The sequence below is a fragment of the Triturus cristatus genome, chromosome 6, assembly GCF_964204655.1.
Source record: "Triturus cristatus chromosome 6, aTriCri1.1, whole genome shotgun sequence".
Classification (NCBI taxonomy): domain Eukaryota; kingdom Metazoa; phylum Chordata; class Amphibia; order Caudata; family Salamandridae; genus Triturus; species Triturus cristatus.
In genome coordinates this window covers 559,325,991-559,345,670 of record NC_140589.1, presented here as the reverse complement: position 1 = coordinate 559,345,670, position 19,680 = coordinate 559,325,991, and the positions used below count along the sequence as shown (strand labels likewise).

Here is a 19,680-nt window from a genome sequence, read left to right as displayed (position 1 = left end):
CTAAGGCTGGTTGCCCTTGCTGGAGTGTAGGCAGTCACCGAGAATACACATGGTGGTGGTCTGAAAAAACAGTTTGGACATGTGCATTTAAATAAATTTAAAAAAAAGGTTTCATAATGTGTCAGTCTGTAAAAGTGATTTTCACTTGGCCCGGAAAAAAAAAGAGCAGTAAGTGTGCTTTCAAAATGGCAAAGAAATTTCGTTTTGGGACTAATGTGAAAACATGACTCTGTGTGCATAGAGGAATTATAGGCAGAGATTTATTGCGTCTTGCTCTGGTGATTTCACAGTTGCATTAGATGGAAAGGGGGATCGAATTTTTGGGGGAAGAAGCAGAGTCTTAGCACACACCCATGTGCTTGCCATGTATAGTCATGCACAGTATTTACAAGCGAGTGGGGTTTTCAGGTTTCAGTCTGTAATGCAAATACATTCAGCATCACTAAGGCTGGTTGCCCTTGCTGGAGTGTAGGCAGTCACCGAGAATACACATGGTGGTGGTCTGAAAAAACAGCTTGGACATGTGCATTGAAATAAATAAAAAAAAAAGGTTTCATAATGTGTCAGTCTGTAAAAGTGATTTCCAATTGTAAAAAGTGATTTTCACTTGGCCCGGAAAAAAAAAGAGCAGTAAGTGTGCTTTCAAAATGGCAAAGAAATTTCGTTTTGGGACTAATGTAAAAACATGACTCTGTGTGCATAGAGGAATTATAGGCAGAGATTTATTGCGTCTTGCTCTGGTGATTTCACAGTTGCATTAGATGGAAAGGGGGAGCGAATTTTTGGGGGAAGAAGCAGAGTCTTAGCACACACCCATGTGCTTGCCATGTATAGTCATGCACAGTATTTACAAGCGAGTGGGGTTTTCAGGTTTAAGTCTGTAATGCAAATACATTCAGCATCACTAAGGCTGGTTGCCCTTGCTGGAGTGTAGGCAGTCACCGAGAATACACATGGTGGTGGTCTGAAAAAACAGCTTGGACATGTGCATTTAAATAAATCAAAAAAAGTGGTTTCATAATGTGTCAGTCTGTAAAAGTGATTTCCAATTGTAAAAAGTGATTTTCACTTGGCCCGGAAAAAAAAAGAGCAGTAAGTGTGCTTTCAAAATGGCAAAGAAATTTCGTTTTGGGACTAATGTGAAAACATGACTCTGTGTGCATAGAGGAATTATAGGCAGAGATTTATTGCGTCTTGCTCTGGTGATTTCACAGTTGCATTAGATGGAAAGGGGGAGCGAATTTTTGGGGGAAGAAGCAGAGTCTTAGCACACACCCATGTGCTTGCCATGTATAGTCATGCACAGTATTTACAAGGGGTTTTCAGGTTTCAGTCTGTAATGCAAATACATTCAGCTTCACTAAGGCTGGTTGCCCTTGCTGGAGTGTAGCACTCTGGACATGGGCTTTTTAAAAAATCTGAAAAGTGGTTTCATAATGTGACAGTTTGTAAAAGTGATTTTCACTTGCCCAAAAAAAAGAGGAGTTTGTGTGCATTCAAATTGGCAAAGAAATTTCGTTTTGTGACTATTGTGAAAAGAAATGTAGTAATATATTTAAATACAATAAAGGATTTTTTTTTAGTTTTTTTCAGGTATTGCTGAAGAACAGTGAACAAAATTTAAGATGCCTACAAAATCTAGAGTTCAAAAAACGCTAAAAAAAAAAACTATATTTGAAGACAACTGGAGGACCAAAGTTAGTAGAAGATGCTCATGTTGGGAAAAAGAAAAAATCTTCTGGTAAGCAGAAAAAACAATTTCTTAAAAAAATATTCAAAACAAAGAAAAATGTACAAAATGTCTGTCCTGGAAAGAATGTAACAAAACGAAGAGAACAGCAAAAAATTGAGAATTTAGTTAATGCAAATATACCTTCTGCAACTGAAAAGTTTTACATAAACAGAAAAACAGCGTTTAAAGAAATACGTAGAAAAATGTTTCAGAGAAGAGTTATGTCCAATTTGATAAAGGATGTGAAGAAATATAAGCAAAAGGCAAAATATTACAAGAGAAAAAAAGAAATTGAAGCCATTGCAGCAAAAGCATTAGAATTAAAAAGGAAACTATTCATATTAATTTTGAATAGGATGCGTACATTAGATAAAATGGTTAATGTACTGAAATCACAAAGCAAAAGCAAAAGAGTAGTGAACAGAACAAACTTTTGTAAAGTGTTTTTAGGAAAGTGGATGCATAGTTCAAGTAGTGAACCTTTTTTTAATGAAGAGAGCTATTTTCAAAGTAATAGTTTGCTGCATGCAGTTGACACCAGAGGTCGTTCATACGAAGTAAAAAATGGTTGCATAATGGAGAAGGAGATAATGGTTCCAAGAGATGAGGTACAAGTGATGGCAGATGAGGCAATGGGGAGACGTCCTAAAGCCCCAGTGTACACTTGGAATTGTAGTAGTATTTGCACTGTGCGTCAGGAATCTATTGACAGATTTCGAGAGTTTCTAAGAGAATATAGTAAAAAAAGTGTAAAACAGAAGATTAAGGTGCTTCAAAGTCTGGATCCATGCAGAGTGAGAGAGAATACTGGTTTGCAGGGTCATTCTCTGGCTTGTCTATCTAGAAAAGTGTGCAATAGTGTTTTCCATCATTTTAGGATGCTGGCTGTTCATCATACTGAAATGAGAAAGTTTGTGAGACGGTTGTATTTTGCCAAAAGTCCAGCAATAAAGTTAAATGAATTGAATAGGGCTCTGTTCCGAGGAACGGTATCAGATGTAGAGAAGGTTGTTGATGAAATTCAGTTTTGTTACTTTGGTCCTGAACAAAACAGTGCAGAGAAGGACACAGTAAATGAGGAAGAAGTGGAAGAGAATGTAGAACCTTCTGTAAGTAAGACATTTAATGATCACATAACAAAATTTGCAATAGTCTCTAATGAAAGACCAAATGTTACTTGTATTTGTTGCCGCAGAACTCATTATAGAAAACAAACTAGGAATGTTGATCTCTACAGAAAGAGTGAAAATGAAGATAATTATAAGTGGAAGGATTTTGCCACATATATATTTCTTGAAAATTGTTTTGAATTGGGTGAAGATCAGCGTATTTGTAAATACTGTTACAACAAGTTAGAGGAAAATAGAATGCCGACCAGAGCTGTACATAATAATTTAGAATTGGATGCTATTCCTGCTGAACTTTCTGAATTAAATACATATGAGTCTATACTCATTCAATGTGTTCATCCGTTCCAGACCATAGTACGTATGGAGCCCAAAACTGGTAAATTACCTCCTTCAGATTTACTGAGAGGTTTAAAAGGTAGAGTGGTGTATTTGCCCTTGGATTTGAAAAAAAATATGGAAACTATTGATGCGGATACTTTGGAAACTGAACCATTAATTATTCTGGTTAATGGTGTACCTACAAAGAATAAGAAGATTTGGCAGGAGCTGGTAGATGTGCGGAAAGTACAAAGAGCAAATTTGTATTTGAAAAAAAATAACAAATGGTATGAATCAATTTATATAGAAGAAGAAGAAGAAGACGAAGATTTTCAGGAAGACACAGAAACACCAACTGGACAAATTGAAAAAGTGGACAAGACAAAGGAAGAAGAAATTTATGAACATTTTAGCATACATCCTCTTCATTCGAAAGAAGTTATGGGAGACAATATTGATCTCTTTCAGATGAAGAAAGCAAAAGGAACTCCCGTGAGTGTATGGGAGGAGAGCTTGGAAGCTCGATGTTTTCCCCAGCTGTTTCCTACGGGAAAAGGAGGACGATACGATGAACGTCCAGAACAGATTCCAGCTTCAGAGTATCGGACTACAAGACTATATGCTGAAGATCCCAGATTTCGACAAAGTATTCCTTATTTGTTCCATCTTTTATTTGAAAGCGACTTGTCTGCACTGTCTTATGCAGTAAATCACATTTTAAAAAGTGGAGTACATTTACAAAATGTGTCTGCTAAGGATTTTATGGAGAAAGTGCAGCACCGAGATGATCATTTGGAAACACAACTGATCAATCTGATGGCTTGTCAGCGTGGGACAAATGAATGTTGGTACCGACGCCATGGTGAACTAAAATGCATGTTACGCAATTTAGGAACACCAACATGGTTCCTTACCCTAAGCTGTGCCGAGTACGCTTGGGATGATTTACTGGATTTTCTACGAGAGGCCAATTCAAACATTAAAAACATCGAATACAAGACAGCAGGAGAACTGTGCTCATTGGATCCGGTTAATGTTTGCAGATATTTCAATCATAGATTTGAGGCTATGATGTCCTTCATCTGCAATAAAAAAATCCACCCCTTGGAGAAGTAGTGGATTTCTTTTGGAGAAAAGAGTACCAGGCAAGAGGTGCTCCTCATATTCATATGCTGTTGTGGATCAAGGATGCCCCAAAGTTTGGAACAGATACTGATGAAGCAGTGTTATCTTACATTGAAGAATATGCAACATGTGGTATACCAAAAAGCACAGAAGAGAACAAGTTAAAGGAGCAAGTTTTACGTTTCCAAAGTCATCGGTGTGGAAAATACTGTCGACGGAAATACAAGAGCAAAGAAAAATACTACACTAAATGTCGATTTGGATTTCCTAGACCTGTTCTTTCAAATGGAAGAGTAAACAGTTTTATGTCAGCTGTGAGACATACTATCACAAGAAAATCACCTAAGAATACCTACAACCTTAAAAGAAAAGAAGAATCAAAAAATATAAATGACTACAACCCAGTCATTTTATCCATGTGGAACGCTAACATGGATATACAGTATGTAGCTGACAATTCCATTGCTGTTGCACGATATGTAACGTCTTACATTACGAAATCAGAAAAAACAGAATTGAAGGAAATGTGGGAAGAGATTTCTCACGAGAAGACTGTCAGTAAGAAGCTGTACAGTTTCAGTTTGAAGATGTTATCGCATCGAGAAATTGGATCCTACGAATGTTCAGATAGGTTATCTTCTGCAAGTCTCTACTCGAAGTCAAGAAGAATAATTTGGGTAAGTTTAGGCCTTGCAGCAATGAGAAATCGGGTACTGAAATCTGTTGGAGAAATTGAATATTTGGCCGAGAATGACCCAGAAAGTACAGATATATTGAAAACAAACATGTTGGACACATATTATCCCAAGAGAAGTCATCATCTGGAGAACATGTGTCTCTATGAAGTGTTGCAGAACTACATTTATTCACGGAAAGCTGCAGAAGACATTAATAATGGAAAATATAAAGTTGTTGGTGAAGAAGGATGTTTGGTGAAGCAAACCAAAGGAAGTTTGATAAATCACCGGAAGCTGAGTTGCGACACTACCGACAAGAAAGAATTTTACTACTTGGCTCTTTTACAGTTGTTTAAACCATGGCGTACAGAGGATGAACTACTGGGAGAATTTCAAAGCTATGAGGATTCATTTAATGCTTGCAAAGACAGCATACAATGCAATACATTCACAACTTATCTGCAAATGTTAAATGAAGAAATTGAACAGGAAACTACAATTGCAGCAGAAATAGCTAGAGACAGTTCTCAGGACAGCCAAAGTTCAGGAACACACAGTCAAGATCCCCTAGGACAACCAATCGTTGAAAATGAAGCATCAATAGCCATGAATGAAGTGGAAACGGCTATGAATCAAGCTCAAGAAGAATTTATAGACTTAGAAAATTTGGAAAGACAACTGAATCAAGAGCAGCAACAAATTTATGAAGAGATCAAAAACAAAATTGATCACGGATTTCTACATGTAAAAAAAGAGTGCTCATGCACATCATTTCATCCAATCAGGATGTATGTAAGCGGACAAGCTGGAACTGGAAAAAGTTTCCTAATAAAAGTCATCAGAAGCTACCTAAAGCAAAAAACGGATTCTACTTTGTCTTGTGTGGTTACTGCTCCAACTGGGTTAGCAGCATATAACATAAAAGGAATCACTTTACATCGTTTGCTAATGTTACCAGTGGAGCATGAGAACAAAATACAATTCAACAAGCTAACTGGAGAAGCATCCTTGGAAGTTTCACGAGTATTGAAGAAGATGCAAGTTCTCATTATTGATGAGGTGAGCATGGTATCAAACTTAATGCTTGCCTTTGTGCATTTAAGAATGCAGCAAATTTTGAAGACAGGCTATGACGTGTTATTTGGTGGAAAACACGTCATAGTTTTTGGAGATCTTTTGCAACTTACTCCAGTTAAAGGACAACCAGTGTTTAATACTGTGACACATGAAGACACGAAGAAGTCATTGGGAAGCATCGGAAATACAAATATTTGGTCCTTCTTTGAGTACAAGGAACTTACAACTAATATGAGGCAAGCAAACGATGAAGAATATGGAAGTATTCTGAAAGATATCAGAATTGGACTACTCACAGAAGTTGGCAAAAAAGCATTACAGAGTCGGCTGCTACATAATTTATTTCCAAAGGAAGAAATAGTTGCAGAGAAAATATACAAGAATATTGCAGAAAACAAAAGTGTCATCTGCTTAATGCCAACTCTACGTGAATGCTCAATATTCAATGAGGAGCTTTTGAAATTGGAAAAGGAAGAGATCAGGAAATTGGAAGCAGTGGACAAAATTGAGGATGGAAGAATTACTGTCACAGTAACAGGCAAACTGAAAAATAAATTGGACTCACTAGAGAAGAACATCTCCAAAACAGCTGGATTAGAAAAAAATCTATATGTTTGCATGAACTGTAGAGTGTTTTTAAGGAGAAATTTGGATGTTGAGAAAGGTTTAGTTAATGGAGCGATGGGAAGAGTTGTGGGTTTTATTAATTATCAGAAAAAAGAAGGAATTGAATGTTTAAAAATAAAATTTGATCAGATAGATGAAGTTAAAGATATTTGTCGTTGTACAGTTCGTTTTATGCTTGTGAAAGACTTATATGTACGTAGGAAGCAGTTTCCGTTTTCTCTAGCATATGCTGTAACTATTCACAAGTCTCAAGGATTGACTGTAGATTGTGCATTTGTGAACATTGGTTCAACTGTGTTCAAAGAAGGTATGGCATATGTTGCTTTGTCACGAGTCAAAACATTATCAGGTTTATTCATGATAGACTTTGAAGAATCAAAAGTTAGTGCTGATACAAATTGTGTAAAGGAGTATAATAGATTAAGAAGAAGCTATGCTCCTCATTTAGGTCAGTATCCTGTGTTGGAGAAACGTGTAGTTTCTCGTAAAAGGAAAAATGAGAATATCTGTAGTGAAGATGTAGAGAAGAGGAAAAAAAAGAGGAGTGATGTAATTGCAAGCAAAAAGAAAAAGGAAAATGAAGAACAGGTTGTAGGATGTCATTTTGAAAATAGCTCTGGTGTCAACTGCTACGCAAATGTAGTGCTGAATGTTGCATTTTATCTGGAAAGTTTGCAAGAGCAGATAATAGTAAATCAGGGAAAAAGATTCTGTTCAGAGCTGTCTCCTTTTTCAAAAGCTGAGTAAAGATAAAACTCAAATAGAAAGTGCTACTGACATTAGAAAACTTTTAGATGTATGTTCAGGACGAACACAGTTTTCTCAAAATGAACAGCAAGATGCACATGAATTTTTGATGTATTTTCTTCAGGTAGTGGAAGAAGAAGGAGTTCCCATTGACATTTTTTTTGGTCTCTCTTATAAATGGGAACATAGTTGTGATAATTGTTATAATATAAGTGGCTCTATTGTTGATAATGAAAGGTTTATTTATTTGACATTGCCAGAGAGTAAAACAGTCACTTTTGCAAAATTAGTTAAAGATGCTAATCATAGCATGAAATGTGGTGAGTGTAATTCTGACATGTTTTCAACATTAATTTTAAAGGAATACGGACAGTATGTAATTTTAATGATGCAACGATGTAGAGCTGATGGTTCAAAATTGGATACTTTAATAAAGAAGTTTACAGGACAGCAATTATCAATTTCAGGAAATACTTTTGTAACTGTTGCAATAATTTTCCATGATGGACCTACTGTTACTTCTGGACATTACACAGTTTATCTTAAATGTGAAAAAGGCTGGACACTGTGTAATGATTCTCAATTGATTTTCAAACAACGTTTGCCTTTTGATTTAGCAAATTCATATCTAATCTTCCTGAAACCTAAATTTTAGAGAGACTTGGCAAGATCTGGACAAAACAATTTTACCATTTTACTGGATTACCATTGCAATTTTGTAAAAAAAATTTTTTTTAAATTATCATTTGGCCTAATGGAAAGATAACCAATTGTAATGTGGACTTTTTTAATTTTTAATGAAATTTTGAAAAACCAATAATTTTGAGATTATCGGTAACTTCTGCACATTTTATATTTTGGAATGTTATTGGACTGCCATTGGAAATTTTTTCAAAAATGATTTAAAAAATTACTATTTGGCCATGTGGAAAAGTAACCAATTCTATTGTGGACTAAATAAATTAATCAAAAAATTTTCGTGAACCAAAATGTTACAGAGAATCTGTGAGATCTGGACAAATTAAACTTTAGAATTTTATTGGATTACCGTTGGTAATTTAATCCAAACAAAAATTTAAAATTACTATTTGGCCTAAAGGAAATGAAATCAGATGTTTTTTGGAGTTATTTGAGATATAATATTGTGATTATACTTCTGAAACAAACATATCAGACGGTATTTTAAAGGAATAAGTATTGGTATTAGATGATATTTTTTTACAATATTATGCATTTCTATAATGTTAAGTTTAAGTAAAAAAAGAATCAGGGCTTTTTTAATACAATCTTTGTGATTGGTATTTTTTTTTGCCCGCTGTAAAATGATGAATGCAATTGCTTTCACAATTTATAGTGAAATGCAATATATTCTGAAAACAGCAAAAATAAGGCAAAAATATTTTTTGGGAAAAAATGTAAATATGTGTACTGTATTATAAAAAGTTTTAAAAATATTAATACTTTTTACTTTTTTTCCAGATAGATATAGAAAATTTACGAAAACTACAAACATTTTTAAAACTATTTTTTTTAAAAAGAAATGAATAAATATTTTTTCAGTGAGTATGGTAAGTCAATAATAATAATTGTAGTCTCTCAAGGTCAATGTAATGTCATAAATGATTTTTAGTGTTTTTAAAAAAAAAAAAAAAAAGTACGCGCACCGTACGCGTACGGTAAAAAAAAATAAAAAAAAGTTTTTAAAAACATATGTAAAAAAAAGATGAAAGATAAGGTTGGCTCTTAAAAGAACCGTTGTGTTCATGCAGGGACAGAGGAAAGAAAGATTGGGAATATTAGACGGTACGACAAGTGTGCTGATCTATTTTACTGTTCACCAGGGAAACACTGGTCTCCCTATAAGTAATTAGATCGTGACAAGTGGCGCACCGTACTTCAACCCTCGCAAACCGAGGGTTAATTTCCAGAGGGCCAGCAAAAGGAGATTCTCCCCCCACAGATGAAGGGCTCACCTGACCTGCAGAAGAAGGAGTCAGCCCTGCAGATGATGGTCCAGGCTGAGCTGCTGTGGATGTACTGGCTCGTCTTTCTGAAGAGTTACCTCCAAAAAGATGACCATGTGTCCTTCTGTGTACATCCTGGAGGTGTCTCTTCATGGTGTGATTCCCAAAGGAATACTTCCTGTCAGGATTACCTCTAGAAAGTACACGCTGACACAGCCTGCAAGTAACTAAGGGTGCATTCACCTTTTGCTGGCCTTCAGGAAAAGTAAAATAATCCCAAACATAAGAAGGCTTTTGTTTCCTCGCTCTCTGCCTCAAGACAGTGCTGCTGGTGCTAGCCTCACTCTCAGAAGGGCTCTGCTGTTCTGCCATCGTATCCCAAAGACAAACCAGCTCCTTCTCCTAAGGGATCACAAGCAGAAATGAGGGGAATGGGTGTGGTGTAGGAGAGTTCTAGAACTGAAAGTAGTTTCAACCAATCAAAAGTTGTGTTTCATGATCACATGACCAACCGTACGCTTACGGTACGCTTACGGTACGCTTACGGCAAAAGTGCGCATGCGCGTAAAAAAGACACGCGCTTGCGCGCATGCGCATAACAGTCACTCCCCGACACTTCCGCGTAACGTGCGCGCGTGGCGTAAGCGCGCACGCGTCCCACGCGCAGTACGCGCGGCTACGCAAAGTGCGTAACTATACGCAAGCAGCGTAGAAAGATTACGAACGTTGCGTAAACCGTACGCTTACCGTGAGCTTACGGTACGCGTACTAAAAAAAATAAAAAAAAATAAAAAAAACTGGAAATAAATTTTACATGTTTATTTTAAAAAATATATAAAAAAAACATATTAAAGAATTTTAAAAATTTAAGCATAGTCTTTATAAAAGGTAAGAAAATTAAATTAAAAATATGTTAGAAAAAATTGAAGAATAAAAAAAAAATTAGCATTTAAAAAACCTTGCAAATTCACTGAAAAAACCATGGGTTTCAAACACGTTATAGTTAGGAATTAGCATTTAAAAAACCTTAGAAATTCACTGAAAAAACCATGGGTTTCACACACGTTATAGTTAGGAATTAGCATTTAAAAAACCTTAGAAATTCAGTGAAAAAACCATAGGTTTCACACATGTTATAGTTAGCTGGACATTTTACTCGTAAAAAACCAATGAAATTGCCCCGTTATAGTTAGTTCAGCTAACTATAACTCGCGCGCCCGCAATGCACTGCTGATGACGTCACATATTACATCACTCATGACATGGTCAGTGACATCACTCATGACATCACTGATGACATCTCAAATGACATCACTGATGACCTCACTGATGACATCATCCTTGTGATAGAGTGGCAGACCTCCTCTCACCCTAATATAACCTTTGATACACACATTCAAAAATAGAGACTAAAATTTTCAAAACAATGGACATACCAATACCAGTTACAACAACCTATTCAGTAATTCTAAGATCCACATAAACATCCACTCATTCACCAACAGTCCAATACAGTCACTCATACATGTACTCACTCAACACATGTACTCATACACCTATACATCCTGTTACACAATGCCACTCATCCACAGAGTTACTCACACACATAGTCACTCATGCTAATAAAGAATCAAACATACATTTACTAGCATATACAGTTATACACACACCACCACACTTACTTCTACAGAAACTTACACATACTTAGTCTTTTAAACAATCACTTATAGAAACACATACTTATTCATACAGGAACTCTTTCAATCTCTCACATATACCCACATATATACACCAATAGTCACATATACTAGTTTTAAACATATGTAGTTACTCATAAAGACACTATTGAGACAGTCATTCACTCACTAACACACCCATACACACACTCATCCACCCATACAGTCCTGCACACATGCTGTGTTCAACACACACAAAGAGTGAATCATTCATTCATGCACCTATGCACTACATAATACCCCCCACCGAACCATACAGACACTCAGACTGATACTCAAAAAAACAACTAATAACCTATATAGACACCCATGTAGCTACTCACCAACCCATGCAACCACTTATACACAAAGTGAGAGACTGATACAGATATTTTCATATTTAAACATTACACAGTAAGCCATGTATTCACTATGATACACTTAATCAGTCAGTTACACAATAAATTTTTCAAAAACAAAGCATCCATTTAGACACTTATATACCCATTTATTCTTCCATTGACCTTGAGATATACATATATAAAACATATTTAATTTTCAGAAAAACACACATTCACTGGATGATGTCATCAGTGAGGTCATCAGTGATGTCATTTGAGATGTCATCAGTGATGTCATGAGTGATGTCACTGACCATGTCATGAGTGATGTAATATGTGATGTCATCAGCAGTGCATTGCGGGCGCGCGAGTTATAGTTAGCTGAACTAACTATAACGGGGCAATTTCATTGGTTTTTTACGAGTAAAATGTCCAGCTAACTATAACATGTGTGAAACCTATGGTTTTTTCACTGAATTTCTAAGGTTTTTTAAATGCTAATTCCTAACTATAACGTGTGTGAAACCCATGGTTTTTTCAGTGAATTTCTAAGGTTTTTTAAATGCTAATTCCTAACTATAACGTGTTTGAAACCCATGGTTTTTTCAGTGAATATATATATATATATATATATATTTTTTTTTTTTATGTAACTGTCCGGAAGTGCAATGGAGCTTCCTGACGTGGCGGTCCTGGAACGGGCCGGCTGCCCGTACAAATCCACTCGTTAATTCTTCAATTTTAAAGAATAATCCAGGACACCCAAGGTTGCTGCATTAAATTTTAATGGCGAGGTTCACTCGTACACCAACGCATTTCGCCTTGTGGCTTGTTCACTGTATGGTGGTTCCTGCCACCATGCCGATTTTACATACACAATTTCATCAACATTAAGGAAGGATAATTCAATAGCAATACTTATTCAGTCATGCTCCTGTGAGCGCCATGTTATCATGGTGGAATATTCAGATTACACGATCAGGCTGAACGCACCCGCTGTTGCGCTTTTTGGACAATATACATTTCATACATGATCATAATAATGAATACAACAGTAGGCTAACTTATTAGCTGAAGTCCATACTGTCCATATACATGATAAAGACCAATCTAGTTTTTTGCCTTGTTTGTAAATCATATGCAGTCCCGAATTTGATGATAGCATTTCCCACAATGTTAATTGATAAACGTTCCAATAACGCAACTATAACATGGGAACACCGGGAGGAATTAAATTCATAACCCCGCCCCCAATACAAATTCCTTTATTCTGCTGCATAAATAACATTCTCCTTTCAATGCCCAAAGCAAAACAAAGGCTAGAAAGTAAGAGACATTCTCTTGCCCAAGTGGGCTTAGCCTCCTGTAATGATCCTTTACAGTTGAATGCCTTCATAGCAACACTGGTACTCGCCCTTTCCAATTATAGTTCTTGCCTGTAGTAATTCAAAAGAAGAAAAACATTGCTATAATTGCCTTCTTATACTCCTGGCAACTCTCTAACAAAAACAAGCTAATCTTCAAAACTCGAAGAATCCTCAGCTCAATTCTGTGCAAATCATCATACAAATACAAAATTACACAATTACAGATGCACCGCCATTTCTTCATTGGAATTTAATCTTATTGGAGCTAAGGTTTCAAAATCGATAATATATCTAGATTCCTTCATCTTCAATTGATGCTCTCTGTCTCCCCCATGATCCTATCGTGCAATGGAGTCTAAAACTACAAAGGACAGCAGTTTATCATTACGATTGTGTTTCTCACTAAAATGCCTAGCCACCGGATATTGTATGTTATTATTCCCGGATTGCTTGCTGGTGCTCTAAAATCCTTTTCCGGGCCCTATGGATAGTACTTCCAATATACAATTTGCCACATCGGCAAATCAAGCAATAAATACAATAATCAGTCTCACAACCATAGTTTCCCTTGATAGTGAATGTTCTTTTGCTGTTTGGTACTTTAATATCAACACAATTACTGCTGTTCGAGCATGCTTTGCATCGCTTGCAGCATCTAAAACCTGTAGCCACAGATTTTCTACCCTCTTCCTCAGAAGAGTAAATAGCATTCTTACTCAGGTCATCTTTCAGAGATCTTCCCTTTCTGAATGTAATTTGTGGATTCTCACTGACATATTTAGTGATAGTTTTGTCTGTTTTTAGGATGTGCCAATTACGTGTGAGTATCTCTCTGATTTTAAAAGATTGATTGGAAAAGGTCGTAATAAACCTTACCTTTTCCACTTCACACTCACTTTGTGGTCTAGGATGCAATAATTGAGGTCTTTCTAAGGCCTCTACTTTAGTTTCCGCCATTTTAATGGTTTTCTTACTGTATCCCCTTTCAACAAATCTTTTGATCATCCGTTCCTTCTCTGCAATGTATTCTACCTCTGTACTGCAATTGCGTTTGGCCCTGATCAACTCCCCATATGGAATACTCTGTATTAAATTCTGCGGGTGGGCACTCGTGGTAATTGTGAGGCTGTTTCCAGCTGTCTCCTTCCGGTATAATTTAGTCACTAGGGCATTGCCTTGTACAGTAAGCTCAATATCCAGGAACACACTTGTATTATTGCTAATATTGGACGTGCACTGCAAATTCCTTCATTGTTGTTTAAAGATGACACAAAGGTCTAAGCTGATTCCCTGTCCCCTTTCCAAATCAAAAAAATGTCATCTATGAAACGAGTCCATAAAATAATATTTTCACCAAATGTCAACCAGCTCTCGCACACCTGCTCCTCCCACCAGCCCATGAATAAATTTGCATAGCTGGGGGCGAAGCAGGTGCCCATCGCTGTACCTTGTTCCTGTTTGAAAACTTTTTGATCAAAAAGAAAGAAATTATTAGTCAAACAGTAATAAACCATATCGATCAACATTTCTGTATGTAACAACAGAGAACTAGATCTTGCTCTCAAAAAATGTTGTATTGCTTGAATACCTAGATCGTGTTTAATACAAGTATATAAACTTGTCACATCCAATGTTATTAACTGATAGTCACTTTCCCATAATATGCCATCAATTACTGTTAAAAAATGTGTTGTATCTTTTAGGTGTGCAGGTAAAGCTGTAACAAAAGGTCATAAGAAAAAATCAATAAACTTTAATGTCATTTCGAGTTGAGATCCTAATGAGGATACAATTGGTCTACCGTCTGGGTGTAAGGCATCTTTATGCAATTTCGGCAGTAGATACATTACTGGAATGCGGGGATGTTTGCAATATAAGCTGAAAAACTCATCCCACTCTAGTAACCCCTGATCTCTCCAGTTTACCAACATCTCATTGAATTTGGAATAAGAAGCTAATACATCATTCATAGTACTCTGAATATAGCATGCCGGGTCATCGAGTTGTCGTTGGCCTTCAGATAAATAATCTTCTTTGGCCCACACAACAACATTTCCCCCCTTGTCCGATTGTCTAATCACAATGGAAGTGTCTGATTTTAGGGTTTTCACAGCTTCCAACTGTCCCAAATTCAAATTATGTCTTGCTTTCCCATATGTTTGATCTTATTTTCTTCAACTCCTGAATGACACTCCTTTCGAATACATCCAAGGCATCACTGAATATTGGAAATAAATTTTGATTTGGTTTTGAAATTACTGGAACTAGCTAAATCAGTTGTTATCTCCATAGTATCCAGATTTATCATAGGATCTTCATCCTCCACAATATTACTGTTCAATTGAGCCACTGTATGTAATAAATCAATATCCGAAATGCATAATGTCCCTTCTCTAGATTTCACATTTAAATTTCTGACCTTTGGTATATGCATCTCAAACCATTTTTTTTATTTAAATTTCCTCAAAAAACAAAAAATATCAATTCTGGTTTGCACATAATTCAAATTGTTGGAAGGACAGAATGAAAGTCCCAATGACAATACTTTAAAATCAATCAATGACAACTCACGGTTTGAGAGGTTTACTACTGTCATTGCATCCCCCTCTTTGCTCTTGTGGTCATTGGACCGGGCTTGTTTGATTCTCCTCTTACTCCTTGCCCTTGCCTTGTAATTCCTCTTGTTCCTCTTGTACCTCTCGTTCTGCCTCTGGTTCCTTGTCCTCTGCCACGACGAAAATCCTGGTCTTCCTCCTGCTGTTTATATTGATTCTGTTTTGCTCTAGTTATCATTTGAAATTGTTTGAGGAAATTAGTGTTGTCAGCTCTACTTGTTGCCACATTACTTACAAGCAACTCTGTGGTGATATCTGATGTATTACTATCCGAGATATCACTTTCCTCCGTTGTTTCATCTCTTTCCTTGGTCTCACTGGTCTTGACCGGGGCTTCACCACTCTCTGCCAGGAGTTTTGCCTGATCTTTTAGGGCATATTTAATCAATATTCTCATCATGACAGTTGAACATTCTTCAGAGTTTCCAGCCCATTCCTCCAATAATTCTGGATCAACATTATCGTCGGTAGGGACTGTATATATTCGAAGTCCTCGAGGAACTCTCCCTACATCAATATATTTTTGCAGGGATTCTGCCACCCACCATTTATTAATTTCTTTTCTGTGCAATTTTTCTAATTTACCATATAGTTCTTGCACTTGAACTTCTGTATTTATTGGCTGATGTTCTCTTCCTGTGGTATGGTTAATACTGCTGCCCTCCGCTGCCTGTGTAGAAAACAGGCGGTTGGATACTTCTTTACGCTTTGCTTCCATACGCAGTGCCATTTTCCTGGGACTGTCCTCGTCCTCCAACTCCTTACTGCAACCTTGTGCGCGGTTTGGAGTCAAATCCGCTTCAACACCTCCGCCCCACTGCGAGTTTTATCGTTGCCTCAGTGTTTGGCGGTTTTTGCTCGACATCACTGCACCCACCGCTGGATATCTTGTAATGTTCCGTCCGTGTTTTGTGCTGCAATTTACGGCCCTCTCACGGCAGTCTCCGCCTGTTGTTGATCCTTAATCCAGCGTGATACACCCGCAACACTTGTGTTCCGTTCCTTTACCAGGTAACGGATTTCTTTTCCTCCAACGTACAAATCCGCGGGTTGCTTCCACACTTTAAAACAAATTTCTTGGTTAACTGTCCGGAAGTGCAATGGAGCTTCCTGACGTGGCAGTCCTGGATCGGGTCCGGATGCCCGTACAAATGCACTTGTTAATTCTTCAAATTTTAAAGAATAATCCAGGACACCCAAGGTTGCTGTATTCAATTTTAATGGCGAGGTTCACTCCTACACCAACGCGTTTCGCCTTGCGGCTTGTTCACGGTATGGTGGTTCCTGCCACCATGCCAATTTTACAATTAAGGAAGGACAATTCAATAGCTATACTTCTTCAGTCATGCTCCTGTGAGCGCCATGTTATCGTGGCAAAATAACCATTTAATATTTTGGTTAATGGAGGGAGCAGTGGGAAGTATTTTCATATATTGTCCGAAATGAAATTTTTACTGCTAAATAAAAAAAGTAACAGAGTGACGATTCCATGTATTTTCATGTTCTTAAAATATTAAAAACAACCTAGCCATATTATAGTGTTGCACTAAAAGTGTCGAAGAGCATTGGTGTGAGACCCTTTTGTGCCGCGAAACGTTGTGTGATAGGCGCTTGGGCTCCTCTGTAGGATGGAAGAGAGACTGCAGGGCATATGTACAAGGGGCTAACGCCGCCTTAACGGCATTTTTCAGACGGTTTTGCAGTGATATTTTTATCGCCTTATGTACAAGCTGTCGCTAACCTCTGTTAGCGGCAGTTTTCCGGCGAAAATGTCCATTCTAAAGATCGCCACTTCTGTTATTGATAATGACATGCAATGGAGGCGTTCCCGTGCAAAAACAGCCGCTAACCTCACTTTGCGATATTAACAAGGGGATTCCTGAACTTTGGAGGACCAGAAAAACTGCCGCTAACTGCATTTAGAGGCAGTTTTTTAAGACCAGAAAATAGCTGATCGTAAAAATAGAGCTAACACTTGGGGCCTCTTTCCAGCAGGTTTTGGTGCTGGAGAGCTCTGCAAGCAATGTTGCAGCGCTGCCCTGTGACAAAACTACAGGGCAGGAATGCGCACCACCAATAAGACAGTGCGCATTCTTGGACCTCCGTCACGAAAAGTGTTGCAGCGCTGCGACAAGACAGCGTTGCAACACTTTTCACTACACCCTTCTTGCGACACCACGGATGCGCAGTATTCACTGGACAGCACTCCATGACGCAAGTAATGACAGATACGTCTGGAATCCTGATGTATCTGCCTGCGCTAAAGTCACGCATTGCTGCAGTCCTGTCACAAGCATGGCGCAACTCCAGCAATGCATGGGGCAGCCTATACCTGTGGCACTGTGTCACCCATATGACTGCCATCAGGCAGGCATAAGTTACTGACGCAGTGCCGTCCTACAATTGTCGCAATGAAATCTGAGGGATTTCACTGTGCCACTCCTTTGAGGCCTTGTCCCGTGGGAACGCACACCCTGGGTACATCATACCTGATGCAGGTATGATGTGGCACAGGGCTTCACAGGGTCACGCATATGCCTACATGCGTCACTTTGCAAATACGGCCCAACATGGTGCTAGTTTTGCCTGGTCCATTCTTGAGGGGTGCCAGGGTGTCGGCGCAGTTGGAGATCCATCGGTGGCAGTTGCGCGCTGTGTTGTCATCGTCTGTAAGCATTGGCAGAGTGGTGGTGCTGAGGGAGTTGATGAGACGTTCTTTGGTGGCCTTGATCCACCTGCGAGGGGGGGGCGATGATGGGGATGGTGTACGGTGGGTATGATGAACACGTGATGTAAACAATGATGGTCGATCCAGGAGAGTCCGGTGGTGTGGCTGTAGTTGAAGTTGCTGCTGGCGGAGGCGACGTGCTTGACCGTGTGTCCTGCTGTGTGGCTTGAAGCAGTGACTAGCTGCTTGAGTCTGATGTTAGGGAGCTTCCCCAGGAGGGGCTGGTGTTCTGGTCACTGGGGTTGTCCAGTTGGAACTTGAGTTCACAGAGAAGGATGTCGTCAGTGGATGGGAGAGCCTGGTGTGCAATGAGGTCTACAATGGTATCGGAGAATAGGTGTCCATGGTCCGGGGGGCCTGCAGAAGAGGATGCCGCAAAGGATGGGGTTGGGGTTGTTCCGGATCTGGAAGTTGAGGTGCTCCATGGTCACCGTTGGGTCATTAGAGTCCGTAGTCAGTCGGAGTATGCTTCTGTAGGTGATGGCAATGCCTTCTCCTGGACGGTTAGGGTGGTCCTTGCGAGTGATTTAGTAGCCATCAGTGATGGTAATGTTTGGTCCGGAGCAGATGTTGGTCTTGCAGGCGATGTGGCATCCAGGGTTGATGGCGAGGAGGGTGCTGGTGCCGTAGAGGTGGAGTGTCCGAGAGAAAGGGTCCTTGGTGCTGAGGGCGGTCCAGGGGCAGACAGACGCAGACGGGCTTGCCTACGGCTTGCCTTTGGCAAGGGAGACATCCAATACAATGCAGGCATTACATTGTATTGCCTTTACAACGCACTTCCGAAAACGCAGGTGCCTTTACATCGCATTACATTACAGCGCATTGTGAGGTCAATATTGGGGTATTTTAAAGTTTTAGGGTGGGTATGGGTTTTGGGTGTCAGAGATGAAATTGGGGGTGTCTCAGGGGGTAAAATTTGAAATTTGGGGGCTGTTTTGTGGTCAATCATGAAAAAGCAGGTGAGCATTTGGGTCAAAAATGAAAATTGGGGTTTGCATTTGGGTCAAATATGATTTTTAGGGTGTGTTTTGGGGGCTCAAATATAAATGTTAGGGTTCAGGCTTTGCATTGTGGTGCAAGGGTTAGTTTTAGGGTTGCACTCACTGCAGTGGGAATAGTAATATTTACTTCTCCGCTATCCAACACCTTCCCTACTGTTGCAATATAGTATTAGTATGCATTGTAATAGAATGCAATGTAATGGTATGTGTCGTAACTTCATATATACCTTTGGCTCACCAGTGGTATTCCGGCTGTGCATGGCCTCACAGTGGCCGCCATTGAGAAGTGTTGTGGGGGGACTGGACAGCTGGGAGGTGGGATTTGCCGGAAAGGACACTGGATGGGGCGTGGACGCGGGTGTGTCTGTGTGTGAGAATGTGTTGTAAATATTTAAATGAGAGAAATCCTCGAGGCTGGGTCCTGTGTCTTCGTTGTTCCTGCTCTCCTGAGTCTGCTTCCAGGAACAGGAAGTAGCCAGGCTCCCTCCCCTAAGCCAATCACAACGCTGAAATGCG

At 38.7% G+C, this 19,680-nt stretch overlaps 1 protein-coding gene across 2 annotated transcripts in view; it reads left to right on the top strand.

Annotated features, from left to right (window-relative positions):
* Positions 1–19,680, top strand: part of LOC146817393 (uncharacterized) — a 1,110,110-nt gene that overhangs the window by 340,911 nt on the left and 749,519 nt on the right. The window contains exon 4 of one of the 2 annotated variants that reach the window (XM_085609207.1): positions 2,199–2,203. The exons of the other annotated variant lie outside the window; for it this stretch is intronic. Within the exon in view, the coding sequence (XP_085465333.1) occupies positions 2,199–2,203 (5 nt within the window). The remainder of the gene's footprint in view (positions 1–2,198; positions 2,204–19,680) is intronic. 2 annotated transcript variants of the gene reach the window in all.